The sequence below is a fragment of the Triturus cristatus genome, chromosome 9 (assembly GCF_964204655.1).
Source record: "Triturus cristatus chromosome 9, aTriCri1.1, whole genome shotgun sequence".
Taxonomy (NCBI): domain Eukaryota; kingdom Metazoa; phylum Chordata; class Amphibia; order Caudata; family Salamandridae; genus Triturus; species Triturus cristatus.
The window spans coordinates 1,161,577,760-1,161,596,047 of record NC_140592.1 but is presented as its reverse complement, the minus strand read 5'-3'; the positions used below and the strand labels follow the sequence as shown (position 1 = coordinate 1,161,596,047).

General features: G+C 48.2%; 1 protein-coding gene across 7 annotated transcripts in view; it reads left to right on the top strand.

The window, feature by feature from the left end:
* The window catches only part of EXD1 (exonuclease 3'-5' domain containing 1), a 972,955-nt gene that overhangs the window by 784,902 nt on the left and 169,765 nt on the right, over positions 1 to 18,288 (top strand). For 5 of the 7 annotated variants that reach the window (XM_085627141.1, XM_085627144.1, XM_085627142.1 and 2 more), the window contains one exon: positions 5,094 to 5,240. The exons of the other annotated variants lie outside the window; for them this stretch is intronic. In XM_085627141.1, coding sequence (XP_085483267.1) covers positions 5,094 to 5,240 — 147 coding nt within the window. The remainder of the gene's footprint in view (positions 1 to 5,093; positions 5,241 to 18,288) is intronic. 7 annotated transcript variants of the gene reach the window in all.

Genomic DNA, 18,288 nt, shown 5'->3' with positions numbered 1-18,288 from the left:
CATCTAGTAAAATTCACTTCTCATTGGCATTAAGTCATGCCTCCTCATCTCTGATGCTGCGCTAATATCAGGTAATATAACAACTCTTGAATCTCTACAGATAAAACTTCATAGAAATGATGCAAACCTAGCGTAAAATGTTGTGTTGCCTGTGAGTTACTTTGTGCTGCTTTGCGGCAAGAGAGGATTCAATGGCTGTTGGATGGGTGTTCCCATGCAGCCACTCATGGATTGTTATGAAAATTCCTAGCTACTGACATTGGTACACAGGGATTTGCACCAAAAATGTTCGCCTCATCGAAGCAGGTGTAAGGTTTTAGAAAAACACTCCAAACCTAGTGTGTGTGCTACACTATACAGCACACATCCAAAATGGGGAAAGTATTAAAGCACAGTTTTTGTATTGGGAGGGTGCTTTTCCAGTACAATACCTATTCTTGACAGAACATACAGACGCTCACACTATGGTGCAAGGATGTGTACATTGGCGCATAGCAGACAAAAGTGCGCCAGAGAGTAAAAAACAGTACCAAATCTTTGTAGATATGGCACTGTTTTGTCTTTCCTATTGACACAATGCAGTGCAGCAACTATGGTTGCTTCCCTGCATTGCACTAACGTTAATAAATCTGCCCATATGTTCCCAAAAGTCTGAATGAGACATTAACCTTAATTTAAAAATATGGAGTGCTTTATCTCTCTCTCCTTCCTTTGTATCAAATGTGCCTCTGCCTACTCTCCTTCCTCTGCTTTCCTCCACTTTGAGTATAGCCTACTCTACATTGCACATCTGTCTGCTTTATTCTCAATTTTATTTCTGCAAAGTTGCTCACACCTTATTTCATAGAGCACATCTTGTCCTTTTTTGAAAGTACACCCTGCAGTCTAACAGTATTTAATCTTCTCTATCTATTTACTCCACCAACCAATGACATGAGCTCACATACTTCCTACTATAGTCACACCTAACTGTTAATTTAATCTACAACACAAACTGTATTAAAAGCATATAATGGATCACTAGACTAAGTACTCATTTTCTGTTCCGGAGTAGTGTATCATCCGCTGTAGGGTTCTTTTACACCTCGCCAGGGGTAGTAAACTCTATATAAATATAATACAACCCTAGCATCTGATGAGGCAGGAGGACTGACTGATCAGTTCACTGTAACTAATTAGAACTACAAATGTGTACTGAGTGGGTACACATATGGCACCAAGCATTCACACATGTATGTATGCAATACATAAGAATGAGTGTTACTGGGCCAATTGTTTATGCTAGTACTATCAAAATGGATAATCAGTTTAATGGGCAGTCTATGGGCCTTATTATGAGTTTGGCGTTGCGGGACCGCCCACTTCTGCAACGCTAAGCCTGTGGTTGAACCACCAGTTTAGGAATTTTCTCGTGTCTGGCAGGTGATTCTTTGGTGTTTCCATGGTGTGCCTATTAAATAAGCACTGTAATGGGGACCTCAAAATCGGTGCCTGCATTGCATGGAATGCTGCAATCCACGCCGTGCAGGTACTGGGCGTATGAACACAGGGGGGCGCAAGACGTGCCCCCCTGCACGGACCCCATGGCCCTGATGTAACATAGGGCCTCCTTTCTTTCCTCTCCACCATGCTTTTCATGGTGGGCTCACCACCATGAAAACCGTGGCGGAGAGGAAACTTGTAATATGCTTGGCAGGATTGTGGCGGTCCCGCCATGCATATTGCAGCCTCAAGACCGCTGCACCACCTCCAAGGATCGCTGATCTCTAGCGCTTGTGGTGGTCCCAGGGTGGCCCTACCTCACTGGTTGTGATAGGGAGGTCAGAAGACTGCCATCACCAAGCCCCCACGAGTCTTGTGCTCAGTGGATTCGTAATGAGGCCCTAAGACTCTTCTGACTCTAAGAGCTTAACAAGTCCAGAGGACATACCATCCTGAAGGGAAAGGTGCATCACTTCTGAATTAATTTGGCACGGTGTCAAGCTGCTGGGGACAAGCTGGGTAAAATGCTTCTAGCCAGGTTATATGACATTACAATGCATGCCTTTACCACACATGCCTTTACAATGCAGCCTTTATTATGCATGCCTTTACCACGCAGAGGCCTTTACTTCGAATGGTAAGTATATTCAAGGTAAGTAAATCTGTGTGTGTGTGTGTGTGTGTGTGTGTGTGTGTTTGCGTGTGTGTGTGTGTATATATATACACACACACAACATTTTAGAATTAACTTTTAACCTTCCTTTACTACTACCACCCACCCCTAAAATAACCTCAAACACCCTTTACCACTTCCTCCATCAAAACCCTAAAATTACCCTTCCCACCCTTTACCACTATGTACCCTTTAAACCTAAAATTTCCCTTACCATCTTTTACCGCTACCCGCCCCATAACACTATAATTACTCTTACCACCCTTTGCCAATACCCACCACTAAACCCTATAATTACCTTTACCACCCTTTACTACTACCCACCCAAACCCTAAAATTACCCCTAACTCCCTTTGCCACTATCCACCCTTAAACCCTAAAAATACCCTTACCACCCCTAAACCCTAACATTACCCTGCCCAACCTTTACCACTACCTACACCCAAAAAAATCTTTAAATTACAATGGCAAAGTAACATAAAGACTCTTAAATCCTGATAGAAGAATTCAAATGTAACAATAAGTATTGATTACCTATTTATTTGCCAAAAATGATAAAACCAATCTATATTGTATTGCAGCGTAGTGCACCATAATTCTTTAATTGCAGTTAAGAATCAAATGGCAATAGAATAGTGAAGTATTCTGTGATTCAAAACTGACCAAAATTGCTTAAGTCATATTGAAAACTCAATAACAATATTTCAGACGTAAAAGTTCTAAATTAAATACGTAATGTAAATGAAGTTGTATTTTAATAAATAGAGAAAAGGTTAATTGCATGAAAAATATTTGGATGAAGATGGTGTTATGCAGCCTTTCCATTGAAATGTCTATCCTTTCTGCTGCTACTGTGTGTTCTGACGAGTTCAGTGTGTTTAAATGCAAAGTGTGTTTAAGACTGCAGTACCACCTCCTGTCCACGGGGGCAGAGCTGAGCAGAAATATAAACACACTTGATGAAACACAGGTCCCCACAAGGCAATTTTTAAAAAAAAAGTTTTAAAAATTGACACAGATGTTCCTGAAGCCATTTTTTTTATAATTTAAAAGACATTGCCTTGTGGGAACCTGTGATCAAGTCCCCACAGTGCAGCCTGAGTGTGTTATAACACACACACACACTTTTTTAGTTCAGATCTATTTAAAGAAGATTTGGGATTAACAGTTTTCAATGCTAACAAAAATAAGAAACATTCCCAACTAGAGTGAAGATTGTGCAAAGCTGCCTAATTCTGTACCATTTTGGATAGTGATGCAACAGTAGTTCCTTCTTATATTCCTAGTTCCTTCTTATGTTCCTGGTAGGCTTTAAAAACATATGAACTATATCAATGTCCAAACTAATTCAGCTGTAGAATAAACTGTGAATGTGTTTCAAGTAGAGTATATAACATTTAGGGCAGTAGCACAATATGGCGTCCTCAGTTTAATGTTGCTACAATTAATGTTATGTTACACCTATATGTAATCATGGACTAGGAGTCCGTTTTTATTCCTGGATGAGTTGCACAATCTAAATTTAGAATACATCTATTTGCATGTCCAAGTAAAATGGATATGATGTATATGCAATTTTCTTTAGAAATCTTGAATCATTAGCTGTGGTTTTAACATTGTACAAGTGCAGCTGTTGGTGTTCTTGTCCTAACTTTGCGGTACAAAAGGGGGTGGTGATGAGCAAAAAAACGATGGATTTAGGCCCAGATCTCTGTACTGGGGTGAATGTATGACATTGTTCTGCATTCTGTCCATCAATTGTTGTTTTTGCATTTGTCACCCCTAGTGGGAAGGGTATGCCCAGACGTGGGTCCCTTGCTCTCCATGCCACTGGAATCAAGCTATCCTGGCTGAAGAGGGAGGAAACCCCGAAACCGGTCCTAGGATGGATTATTTTTATGTTGTTTGATCCACCTTCAGAAAAGCTTTAGTTGTGGGACAGAGGGTTTCACATTTACCTCTAGAATGCACTGATAGAGAAAGGAATTGAAGGATAACTTAATCATTGTGAGGAGTCTAGGTTCTGTGGCTGTAAATTAGTTTTCACCAAACATTTTGTTGTGCATTACTGCAATTGACTCCACTTTGGCACATCAGTCCAGAGGAAATTGTTCCAGAAGTTTAGTGGTTCATTTAAGTGTGGTTTTCCAAACCTAAGTTGATCAGCAATGTTTTTTTTTGGACAGAATGTGTTTTCTCCAGGCTACCCTTCCACAAATGGCGTACTTGTTCAGTCTTTTCTTGATGGTAGAATTATGTAGTGTTTGCCACGTTAAAAGGACCACAGACACAGGTAGCTTTGAGGTTCGTTTCAATGTCATGGGGCATTATACAGTCTGATGTTGGGTTGAATTTGCTGAGAAATCCCCCGCTGGGGAGACTGGCAACTGTCATGAATTTTCCCCATTTATAAATGATCTTTTTCAATGTAAAATGATGGATTTCATATTTTAGGCCCAGATCTCTGTACTGGGGGGAATGTATGACATTGTTCTGCATTCTGTCCATCAATTGTTCTTTTTGCATTTGTCACCCCGAGTGGGACGGGTATGCCCAGACGTGGGTCCTGTGTTCTCCATGTCTCTGGAGTCAAGCTATCCTGGCTGATGAGGGAGGAAACCCCGAAACCGGTCCTAGGATGCTTGTTTCCAGTCCAGGGAGGACCTGGCTTGGCAGTTCGGGCTGGCCTGTTCCCATGAGGCACAGGGTCAAGACTGATTTGCATATGGCTGGGTTCAAACTGGAACGGCATGGTGAGCAAAAAACACGATGGATTTAGGGCCAGATCTCTGTACTGGGGTGAATGTATGACATTGTTGTGCATTTTGTCCATCAATTGTTGTTTTTGCACTTGTCCTAACTTTGTCAGGTTATTAGCATTACAAGAACCAAATTACCTTTTTTGAGCGGAGCTACTTTTTCTTTTTCTACTTTTCAGGTGGCTGATGTCTTTATGTTTTCAGTACAAACAGGTGGTTTCCTTCCAGACTGTGTCAGTACCCTAAAGGACAGCTTGGTTCGCCACCTTGGACTGTCACCTTCTCAGACTAACTTCTTTGAGTGTAATAGGCAACAGGGTATCCAAGTAAGTTTTGTCCAGGTTCACACTGGCCTAGTATTCAAAGACTACAACAACGATCTCATTATTTACTTACTAAATGTTTTACTTTGGTTGGCGCAGTGTATGATAGCTAGCTCCAGTAGTCCTTTATGTGCTTATTTGTACCCTATGTAATCGCTAAGAAATGGAATGTCTCCTTGTATGCCTTTTCTTTTCTAGATATCAGTATGAAGATAAGTAACTAAGAACAGGTTTTCATACCAGGAATAAAATGGAAAGCAATGGATCAGGTGTTCAACTCTACTTTACCTACATACATGGACCAAGGGGTTAATCACATCATTCAATTTTCATAGACTACAATTGACCTTATTATTTTTTTATTTATTTATTTATGTATTAAGGTGTTTTATTTAGCGCTAGCCTGACCCGAGGGTATTTTTTTTGGTTTAAATTTCTTTTATTGGGCGTGGCTTGGCCGTGCAGCGAGATGGCCGCTTTCTTAGTGAGCTCCGCCGGCTGGGATCTCTATCCTGCACCATCCTGCCGTGAATAAAATTTCTACCACCCTGAAAGTCTGCTGGCTACTTGCCTGACACCTGCGGCACCTCTTCCTCCCATTTTGCACCGTCGGAACTGCCTGGGACGTGTGCGGTGTCCGATAATCTCCCTCTGCCATCATGGCTTCTGGCGGCCCCTGAACTGTGTGCGGCACCCGCGACATTGCCTGACGCCATCTCGAGCGGGCCCCCAGACTCAGATTCCCTTCCTTGCCTGATTACACCGCTGCGCCCCCTGGGCTTTCGGTGGCTGCCGCGGCGCAAGCTAAGGCCGTACTCGCTCTCCCGGTGCATCGGCTCTGGGCGCACTCAGGCCTTGTGCCACGTTGACGGCGCTACTCCGACCCGCGGCTGCGGCCTAGCTGCTGACATACTGTTGGACTGCCTGCCGCCAACTTTGTACACCTACGGCAGCCCCAGAGACGCCACATCAGCCCGCGCTGGGACCTGGGTTCTGCTTCAGCTGCGAGGAAGGGCGGCCGATCACGGAGCCTCCCGCGGCTTCTTTTCACGCCAGCCTGGGCCTTCTTCGTGCCTGCTGCCTGCGGAGGCCCCTGACTGCCCCTTACACTTTCAGCTGCGTGGCGCGACTGCAAACATTGCAGTTGCAGATGCCGGGACTTGACCTTTAAAGATCCACTCAATTTGGGCCTAAGACCGGAGTCTTCTGGTAACTATCACCGAGTGCGCCTGAGTTTGGCCTTGGAAGGTGACGCATCTGCATACTACCATATAGGCCATCTTGCGCTTTGCCTATCTGCCCTCTTCCTACAATTACATGAGTTCTCGCGAAGGGGCTGAAGACTTTAGACTGCAAGTAGAATTCCAGGTACTAACGCACAGCCTGCTGCTATCCGGGCCATCCGGGATCTCAACTATACCCACAGTAAGTGCGCACCTGGGCTTGATGCTCTTGGCGCCTTGCGCTAGTCCACGCTTGCCCGTTGGCCTTTCGCGCTTGTCAGTTATACTGGGTGCGGGAGTGCTGGGCGTAGTGCGTGTTGCGTGGGGTGACTGGGCCGGTGTACCGGGAGCACTTGGGGGCGTGGGGGTGGTGAGGCGGTGGGCACTGGCCGGGGGCGCAGAGTGCATGGTCCGACTCTTTCCCACAATCCTCCATCCCATACGTGTGGGGGGGTTGGTGCCTGTTCGTGCCTCCTGGCGCCCCGGCCCGGTGCGCGCGTCCGCCCTTCTGGGTGACCCACTGGATTCCCGCTGTTTCCTGCCCCATAGCTGTACATCCGGCACAGGCTCTGCATTCCGGTCTACATCATGGGCAACAACGACCCGAAGCAGCCCAAAATCAACTTTGATAACAAACGCCATACTCGTAACATGGACCCTGCCTCCGAGCTAGACTCGGAGTCTCAATCCCATAACGACCCACCGGAAGAAGATCTCCGTTCTATAATGCTGGACATGCGCTCCAACCTTCGGTCTATGGACACTAAGCTGGATGCACTTACCTCCAGGCTTGACTCTGTGAAACAACAGTTTGACATTCATGAAACCAGGCTGGATGTTCTTGATAATCATGTCCTTGAGGCTCCTGAATTTCAAACTGAATCGAAGAGGCACCTCACTGGTGTGGAGATAATTCTTTCAATCATCCAAGCCAAGAATGATGACTTGGAAGCGTGCTCCAGGCCCAATAATCTTTGCATCGCTGCTGTGCCGGAGACCACTGCAATCTCCAAAATTGAATCCTATGTCGAGACAATGATGCGTGAATTATTTCCCTTGGCCCTATCTTCTGTTTTTGTAGTAGAAAGAGCCCACAGATCCTTGGGTCTCCGGCCGCCTGTTGGAGGAACTCCCAGATTCATCATTGCGCGCATCCTAAGTTACCAAGACCGTGACTCTATCCTTAAAGCAGCTAGGGCTTTTGGTTCTATCCAATATCAAGGAAATAACATTTATATTTTCCCTGACTTCACCCCCCTAGTTCAGGCTGCCCGTAAGGAATTCCCACCTACCAAGCGCCTTCTACAGAAAGCAGAAATTCCATACGCCATGCTCTACCCGGCTAAACTTAAAATCTCTCACGATGGCCAAACATTCACAGATGCGAAGTCCGCCCCCAAATTTGCTAAACACATTTGTTCCGGGCGACGCTCGCCACGCTCCTCGCAGCCCGCTGATAATGGTGCCAACCTCAGTGATAACGACTGATCGTATTTCTTTCTAAATATTACAAATCCTAATTCCATTGCAGTTTCAGCTGCCATTTGCTCTGTAATATATCTTGAATGTCTGTTGTGCTGATTACAACTATGGACAAGCAGCTCTTTCCTTTACATCTTTGATAACTGGTCCGGAAATGATGGTTCAGCCCAGCCACCCTGTCATGGGACTGGGGTGTTTGCCGGTGACCCATGCCCCCACTGGCAGATCTCCCATGGTCTACCTTCTTTGCTTTGGTTATGGGGTTATTGGGGTGGTTGGGAGGGGGGGTTTCAAAACCTGTTTGGGGGGTTGGTGTGGGAGGTGGGGGGGGTTTAGGAGGTGGGGTTTCTGTTTTCTTGTTACTGAGGTATGCATGCAATGTTTGCTGACACAACACCGAAGTTCTCGTTTTTCTATCTCTTTGACGGTACTGCGGCTACTTGTTGATGACACCCCTGAGATGCCTGTGTTGGTTTTCCTTCCAGCCTCTATAGAGGAAATTGCGTTTATACGTCCCTTCCAATTTCCATGTGTGAGAAGGTTGCCTGATCTATGCTGTCCACTAGTTCTAGTGGGCACCCTGTATCAGTCCAAACAACCCCTTAAGGTGAATGGTTAAAGACAACCTTATGAAAGCTATCCTAGTGGTAGCTATGGAGAGCAGCCTTCAGGCTAAGTCTTGAGGGAATGTAAAGCAGCTTGTTTTATCAGTCTATAATCTTTTGAATGATTAAATGAAAGGACAACCACACCAGGTATATATTTAAAATATATGTATTTAGGTTAACACACACCCCTCTAGTCTCTTGGAGACTGGAGTTCGAAGTACTTAAGTTACAAGTGATTAAGCATGAGTAAAAGCACAAATACACGTTTGGGCCCTAGGGCCGTACCAAACCATATACCAAAAAAGTGGTATAAGAACCACGACTGGAATAGGCACTAGGTAGTGACACAGGGGACCCACGGTAGCTGTATGCAGTGTGAAAACACAACCGCGGGTTCCTATTATCTTCTATGGGCAATGTCGCGGTTGGAAATTTAAAGATTAGCACCCACGAGAGCACCGGAGTACTCGAGTTACCTCACCCAGGGAAGCCGGGTGCATAGGTGTCTTTTGGTGCCGGGTCGCATCGTCTACTTCTATGGAAAACCTGTAAAGAACGGCTGCTGCCGGGTAGAGGAGAAGTGTCCGAAGAGATCCAAGCCTGGATCTAAGATGTAAAGAACCTGAAAGCAGAGGGGACAGAGTCTGGGTCACTTGCCAGTGACCTAGGGCAGGATGGACCAATGCCCACAGATGTCGGGTACTTCAGGTGAGTTGATGGGTGTCTTGACTCTTCAGCCACGAGGTCCAGGAGGCGTCGACGAAGTCCACGAGACGGATTCGAGCTGTCCCACGGAGTCTGTCGAGTGCTGCGGTGTCGGCGACCAGAAAGGACCCAACAAGCCTTGGCAACGGCAAGTCACTGGAAATCAGAGAAAGGACTGCAAATCAGAGAAAGGACTGCGGTGCAGACCAGCAAGGTCTCAGGGACTCACCCTGCGAGGGTAAGTCAGTGCACGTCTGGAGCAACCAGGGAAGCCCAATCAGAAAAGTAGTCGCCTTCGTGGGGACCTGCTAGCCAACGGGCTAGTGATCGCGAAGGAGCCTCGAGCGATCGCACTTGAAGCTGGCCCACGGGTCACTCGTGGAGTGGAGGCCAACAATCTTCCGTGCAGGAGGTGCTCAAGGCTGGGGCTACTCGGAGCCCAAAGCCCAACTTCGAGGAGGACCAGGAGGATAGTGTTGCTGCAAAAGTTCACCGTGTCCAGGGGTCACGGTTCCACGTCACCCACGATAGCCACGGGCCTCAGCTTTGCTGTGGACTCAGGGTAGCCTCGGGGAAGTCTGGAAGTCCACCTCTGGGGATGCAGAGACTTCGGCGTCCGGCGGGAGCTTCAGAATTGCAGACCGGTAAGTTGCTTCTTTGGTGCCTGCCAAGAAGGGGAGTCACTCCTTGAGCCCAAGGGAGATCTCTTCAGTCTTCTAGTCAGGATAGAACATCGAAGGTCCAGGATGTACGTTGCAGAGTTTCGTCCAGGGTAATCTAAAGTCCTAGGGAATGGATTCCTATACTTATACTAAGTTTAGGTGATGGACTAATTCTAAGGCCCCACCTATGGGTGGGCCAGGAAAGAGGGGTGGTTACACCCATTTCCTTTGTCCAGTTTCATGCCAGAGCAGGGGCAGGTAGCCCCTGCAACCGGTTTGAACTGGAGTATGCACAGGGACACCAAGTGTGCCCCCTGTGCAGGACTTCAAAGCACCAGAGAGTGCTCCCACCCAGCCCCAATACACATCAGCCTGTCTGGGGAGGTGGGGACACCTCCCCTCGACAGGAAACCTATTGCCCAGGCCTCCCCTGCCGGAGTTTCGGTCAGCAGCAGGAGACCAGACCCGTGTCTGTGGCAGAGGCATCCATTTTGTGATGCCAGGGCTCAGGAAAGTCCTACCGGGTTTAGCTAGTGTGAACATGTCTCTCCCTCTAAAAGGGTGGAATGCTACCCCTGCCGCCAGGTCTGGCGGGGAGGGGGGGGGGGTAGTATTCCAAAGCGTTTGACACCAAACACAACATGTTTTGATGCAGCCATCCCAAAGTTAGCATTTACCGCGAGGTTATAATGCACTTAAGAGTATATGGTATGGCTGTATCACAGAATAGCCATAAGGAAGTATTTCCGAAAGCTGCAGAGGGGCTCAGCTCATGCTTGGGCACACTCTCACATAAAACCAAGCACTCTGCCTCCAGGATTGTGAAGGCCTGCCATAGAAGTGGCTTATAGGTTTATATGTGTCTGTATAAGGTAGTGATATAGGTAGCCTATACCACAGTAAGGGGTGCAAGCACACCCTTACCCAGGCTGCAGTAGCAGACCTGTGGTGTCATTTTGGAGTGCTTCCCAGGGGTGGCATAATATATGCTGCAGCCCCTGGCAGGCCTCTGCGGTACCTATGCCCTAGGTACATAGTATACCATAGACTGGGGCCCTGAATAGCAGGATCCCAGTCCATCTTAGTCATAAACCAGCAAAACACCAGGAAAAAAGTGGGGGCAACCAAATAGTCAGATGCCACCTTCCTACACCATGTCTGTACACTCCCCGCTTGCAACTTATCATTTTCTGACCTGGAACATCAGTGACCTAAATAATCACAAAAAGGCACGTTTAGTGCATGCTTATCTAATCAGGCAACGAGTGGGTATCTGCTTTTTGCAAAAGACCCATCTCCTGCTGTCTGATACTAACCGCCTCTCACACAAACACTGGGAAGCGTGCTACTCCTCTACTTATTCCAGCTATTCTAGAGGGGTGGCCATCTCCTTATCAGACGAGGCATAGACTGGGAACTCACAAACTCACCCACAGACGCTGAAGGGCGATATGTCATTCTGGAAGGCTCCCTGGGGGGGAACACACTTGGTCCTGGTTGCTATTTACGGCCCCAATGTGAATAGCCCTGATATTTTTTGTGAGATATGTGCCCACATAACCTCCACGGGCTGCGATACTGTTACATGGAGGGGGGGGGGGGGGGGGAGACTTCAACGCCGTTCTCTGCGATGAACTGGATCGGTTAGGTTCCGCTAGGGCATTGCATCCCAAGTCCTGCCAAGCACTCAATTCAGTCATTTCAGATTGTCATCTGGTCGACATCTGGAGACATTTCAACCCTCTGAAACGCGAAGGCACCTATATTTCCACACAACACAGCTCCTGGTACAGACTGGATTACTGTCTTGTCTCTGGAGATGTGGCCGCTTGGACAACAGCCACACAAATTCTTCCGAGAACACTTTCTGATCACCCCCCCTGCACCTGCATGGTCGCTTTCCCTACTTCCATCCGACGTGACTTCACTTGGAGTCTGCCCCCACGCGCTCTTCTAGATTCTGCATTCCAGGCTGAAATTAAAGCTGACATCGAATATTTTGCATTAAATACAGGCTCCGTCTCTTCCCCATCAACACTTTGGGAGGCCTTTAAAGTGGTGATTAGGGGAAAGTGCATTGCACGGCAAGCCGGCGTCTTGAAAGCGCTTAGAGGCACACTGATTCGGCTAGAAACAGAGCTCAAGACACTAGAATCACAATATTTCCTGCACCCAGATCCCTCTGTTCTGGCTAACATCCGTGAGAAACTCTCAGAATTCACCGAAAAATCGGACCGGGAACTTAAGTTTCTTGGGAAACATGCTACTGCTAGGCGCTACAGAGAGGGTGATCGCCCGGGGGACAACACTTGCCAATCTCCTCAAACCTCCTTGCGGCTCCCCCTATATCTCGGAGCTTCTAGACACCATTGGTGTATCTATCAGTGTCCCCAGAGAGATTCATGACCACCTTACTGACTTTTATGTTTCTCATTATTCTTCCTCCAGTCCTCAGATTGACTCCGATCTGACTACGTACTTGGACTCCCTTGAGTTGCTTTGGCTGGGCAATGTTCATAGGAAATATTTAGATGTGCCCTTTTCTGAGGAGTATATCATACAGGTCATTAACAGCTTCCCCCTAGACAAAGCTCCGGGCCTCGACAGCCTAACGACTGCCTTCTATAAAACCTACCCTTCTTTTCTTGCACCTCATCTAGCGGAAATGTACTCTGACTCTTTTGAAAGAGGTACACTCCCCTGACGACGAGAGGCGGTCATCTCCCTCCTCCTCGAACCCAGCAAACCCCCAACAAATGCAACTCATACCATCCTCTCTCCCTTATCAATATAGACAATAAAATATATGCCAAGCTCCTTGCAAACCGACTCCAACCTTTGTCCCTGATAGCCCCACCAGACCAATCTGGGTTTATACTGGGGTGCTCCACCTCCCACAACTTACGGACTTTCTTTTCTCTCCTACATCAGCTCGACCCCCCCACACCCCCGCGCTGGCTGGCTTCCTAGATGCCACTAAGGCCTTCGACTCGCTCGAATGGCCTTACCTTTTTACTATTCTGGCTCGCCTTGGCTTCAGTCCAAAATACATTCAACAAATCAAACTGTTGTACACACAACCGATGGCTAGACTTCGTGCTAATGGATTGATATCAGCCTCTTTTTCAATCACATGTGGCCCTAGACAAGGGTGTCCCTTTTCGCCCTTTCTATTTGCCATCGCCATGGAACCCTTGGCAGTCAGAATCAGGCAGCACCATAAAATGCGAGGCCTTGACTTTCCCATGAGAGACATTATCTCCCAATACGCTGATGATATCGCCATATATATTCGAGATCCAATTGAAAACCTTAACCCCATTTTGCGCGAGTTGACCAGGTTTGGGGGACTCTATGGGGTGAATATCAATTGGTCTAAATCCACTCTATTTCCTTTAACACCTAACTTTCCCATATTTGAACCAGACTATCCTATCCAATGGGCTGAAGGCCCAGTTCGCTACCTGGGAATCTGGCTTAGTACTGATACTCAGGTGCTTTGGGAGATGAATTGTGGTCGCCTGATGTCCTGGCTGGAAGAGAGGATCCCAATCTGGTCCAGGCTCCCCATCTCCCTGGCCGGCCGTATTGCTATAGGAAAAATGATTGTACTCTCCAAATTTTTATATTTATTCATTAATCTCCCCCTGCAGCTTACACAATTGTTCTTGAACTCTCCTAGATCCTCTATGATCTCCTTAGTCTGGGCCGGAAAACAACCCTGCATCGCCTGGGAGGTTATCACTCAGCGGTTAACGCAGGGCGGCCTAGGTGCTCCTGATTTGGCACTTTATGCCTTCTGCACTCAAGCCTAATTCCTCCACCACTGGTTATTTCCAACTCCCTTCTAGCCACATGTTGCGGTAGAAGCCCAAATTGTGGATCCGCTGCCACTGATGGTGGCCCTATATCATCCCTTCAAGCGCTATCAAACTATTATACATACACCCGATACCTTAAGATGGGCTTGGGACAAGTTACGTAATCATGCTCACCTCTCAGTTCTTTACGCCCTCTCTATCCCACTCACACACCCCCCACAAATCCCGGTGATGGACAACAGGGGTAGCATTTCACGCGCCCATGCTCTTGAATGGGAGACATTTAACGATTTATATCCTGGTGACTCATTCCTTGCCCCTCCTGCGCCCTCTCCAGGCGGTCACACTAACTTTTCTGATCTATTGCTGTTTTATTCGATCAAAGGAGCCTGTCGCACCTTACACGATACTTTTCTGGCGCCCCCTCCTCCTCTCCCAGCCCTGGAGTTGATGCTGACTAGCTCATCGCCAAACAAACTGGTTACTAAACTTTACAACAGCATGCAACGCTCCTCCTAGACAATAAACACTCATGCCCTCGCTGGGTGGAACAAGGAGCAGCTCGACCCCTTGACATAAACACAATGGCAGTTCTGCTGTGGGCAATTGGAAATGCTCTCCCCTAACTACAGACTCCGCCTCATACACTTTAAATATTTACATCGTATATATAGGACACCACCGCAGCTCTGTCGGATGGGTTTACTGCCCGAGGCGAACTGCTGGAGATGTGCAGCGCCAGATGCCTCCTTTTTGCACATGGCTTGGTGCTGTCCGGGAATAGCGAAATACTGGTCGGACATACTTTGTTTTATTAACGAAATTCTTGCCACTGAACTTTCTCCAACCCCACAATTGTGTCTCTTGGGCTATGTTAAAGCTGTCCCACCCGGGCAGCGTAAGTTGCTGGCTTTGCTACTGCTCCTGGCCAAGCGGTGCGTGGCGATGCACTGGGGCAAACACTCACCCACCACCACCTCTTGGATATTAGATGTTACATTTTGCCAAGAACATCTCAATACCTATTGGGAGCTCCTGCCTCTGACCTCCCGACACAAATATATTTGGAGTCCGTTTCTTGCATTGCTGTCCTCTCGCAGCACAGACACTACTCATACTCCAGAAACCAATACTGTAGCCAACTGAATTGTCTTTCATGTGTGTCCTTTCAACTTTCTGTTTGTGATCTTTTGTTGGCACGATGTTTCGCATTTGATTTTCTCCTTTTATTTGCTCAGCTCTCAGATAGTTGTTTCATGCCGCAGGTTCACGTACAGATTATACTGGCGTTGTACCTCTGTTATTATATTTTCATGATGCTACCTCGTTTTTTCTTTGTATTTTGTTTTGATTCATTCAAATGTCACTCCTTATGTTACGTTATTTGAGCCCACAGCCTATGCAGCCATCCTAGTCGTGTAGGGACTGTCCTGATGCCCCAGTGTGTCAGAACATTTTGGATTGCTGCTCCTAGAGCGAGTGCCATTTGTTTACCCCTCCTGGACGTAAGGGGGAAGGTGATGGCGTTGGGAAGGCATAGATGAACGTAGACTGGGAATCTGGTTGTCAAAGTGGGAATACACATCGTCGAGGACTTGTTGCCAATACGGCCCCAAAGAGGGGCATTCCCACAGCAAATGGGTGAGGGTGCCTGGCGAACCACAGGCTCGCCAGCATCGGGGGCTACGGGAAGGATTACCCCTATGGTGCCTCACCGGGGTTAAATACCATTAGGTGGCCACTTTAGTGGCAGTCTCAAAAGAGGCGACGTTGCGTGCCGTGCTTTGGGCCCTGTGATAGGTATCCTTCCATTCCTTCTGTGTGAGTGCCCTGCCCAGCTCCCCCTCCCAGCGCTGTTGTCCAGGGGACTTCCCGGTGTCAGAAGTATCTCGAGCAAATTTGTATAAGTCCGATGTCAATCGTGCATCGTTGTCGTGTTAATAACCACTTCTCGAACGGGGTGAGAAGTCTCTCCTCGCCCTCTCTCACATCCCTCTACAGAACCCAGTATCGAATCTGCAAGTATCGATACCATTCTGTTTCGGGGATGCCATGGTTAGTACGGAAGGCAGAGAAAGGGCGCAGTCCGAGGTCAAAGAAGTGGCCTATAGAATGGGAGGACTTTGTCGTCCAATATTGAAATTCCACAGGGTCAAGGCCTGGGGTAAAGTCATGATTCTGTGCTATAGTCGTGATCAGGGACGGAAACGTCGTGAGCCCCCTAGAAACCGCAGTCCTATCCCATGCTAACTAAATAGGGTGAGTCACCTCCGAAAGGTATAGATTGCAGGGGCGTCCTGTGCGTGTGAGAAAGGGGACCCCCCATAAAGGCTGGCCAGCGAGGTACCTGTCCATAAACAACCAGTGCTTATCGGATTCGGGGCGAGACCACTCCACCAGTGCCCTCGTTTGGGCCGCCCGCCAAAAAGCTAGGAGGTCAGGGATGCCCAACCCCCCTTCCACCGGATCGCTAAAGGTAAGCTCCTGGCGGAGCCGGGCCCTCTGATCTCGCCAAACAAAGTGCTCAGTGTCGCGTTGCAGTGCGCGTATGGCCCCATTTAGTGGTGTCAGTGGAAGTGTGTGAAACAGGTAAAGAATCTGGGGCAGTGTTACCATTTTCACCGCTGCTATACGGCCATGAAAGAGAGTGTGGCCTCCATCTCCTAAGGGAGTTTCTTACCTGCTTCAGAATCGCCGTGTAGTTTGACATTCTGGTGGCCATAATGGTGGCGGATACCTGCAACCCAAGGTAGGAAATGGAATTGCGGGCCCACTGGATCAGAGTCACCGGTCCCAAAGATAGATTTAGGGCTTGTGACTTATTCACATTGATCTTGAAGAGCGAGGCGAGTGTGAACCGGTCCAGTTCATCTAAGAGAGCTGGGAGATATTCCTTAGGGTGCCCCAACGTCGCCACCACATAGTCTGCATATAAGCAGAGCTTGTGCTCCGAGCCCCCGAAGCGTGTCCCTTTAATGTCGGGATCATCCCGAACACTTGGGCCATGGGCTCCATATAGAGAGCAAACAGGAGCGGCGATAGTGAGCACCCCTGTCTGGTCCCTCTACGGATAGGGAAGGCGGAAGAAACCACCCCATTCACCCGCACTGTGGCTGTAGGATTCGTGTAGCTCCTGAACATCCAATCGATAAAGCGATCTGGGAAGCTGAAGTGGGTTAGGGTCGCCTAGAGATACGGCCAATGGACCCTATTGAATGCCTTTTTAGCGTCGACAGAGAGGATCATGCGCTTCGCTGGGAAGCGTTTCGAGCGATCCACTAGGTGGGGGAGCCGTTTGGTTTTGTCCAAGCACTGTCTTTAGGGACAAATCCAGACTGATCTGGATCAATCAGCCCGGGGAGGTGACGAGAGAGTCTGGCCGCCAGGATCCCGGTAAAAATCTTTAAGTCCACATTGAGAAGGGATATCGGGCGGTAGGAACTGCAGAGACGATAATCCCTACCAGGCTTGGGGAGCACGGTTATTAAAGCTTCTAGTATAGAGGGTGGGAAGGAGGAAGTCTGAGTCGACCCAATCGAATTAAAAACTCGCACTAGGAGTGGGGCTAACGTTGGGTGAAACTTTTTATAAAAAACAGAGGTGAACCTGTCCGGGCCGGGTGACTTGTTGAGTTTCAAACGGGAGATTGCCGATATAACCTCCTCCGGCCGGATAGAGGCCTCTAGCTCTGCTGCCTGATTTGGTAATAGTTTAGTCGTAGCCACATCTCGAAGATAATGGGTTGGTTCAGTCTTTGGCAAGGATTGGGCCACGTATAAGGTCTCGTTAATGTGCTGAAATGCCTTAGCGATCTCTGGGTCGTCTCTGCAGGCCTTCCCCTGCGGGTCCTGTATTTCGGTAACCTTATGTGCCTGACGTTGCCCCCGAAGCCGATTGGCAAGAAGGCGCCTGTTTCGGTCTCCACCCACATAAAATGCATGCTTCAGGCAGAGAGCTGCGTACTCGCCCGATCAACATCTAACCCTGCTAGCTGTGCTCTGGCCGTTTTAAGAAGTTTCTAGACTCTGGGTGCCCCAGTCCTCTGGTGTATGCGCTCCTGTTCGGCCACCTCCCCCGCCAAACGCTCCCTTTTCTCTCATCTATCTTTGTTGCCGGCGCCGCTATGCTAAGGAATTCCCCCCGGACCACTGCTTTCATCGCCTCCCATAGGGTCGCCATAGGGGTGTCGGGAGTGTCGTTAAGATCTAAATAATCCACTATACACTTAAGAATTTGCTGTACCACCGAGGGACGTTGGAGCATGGTCTCACGTAGGCACCAGAAGCGGCGGGTAGGATGTCGGTGAGGCAGCGATATGGATATGTTCGAGGCATATGAGCTGCAGATCCCACACTATACATAGATCGCCATCTGGTGTTGGGCCCGGATGTTTGCACTTGTTTTTGTCTTGGAAAAGTCTTTGGGAGTCACGAGATAGGTGACTCCTCCTTTGGATGATAGTGCGCATGGGCATCGGCTCCATCTTCAGATAGTTTTTTCCACCATCGGGCTCGGATGTGTTTCTCGCGCTCCAGTTCGGTACCATTACC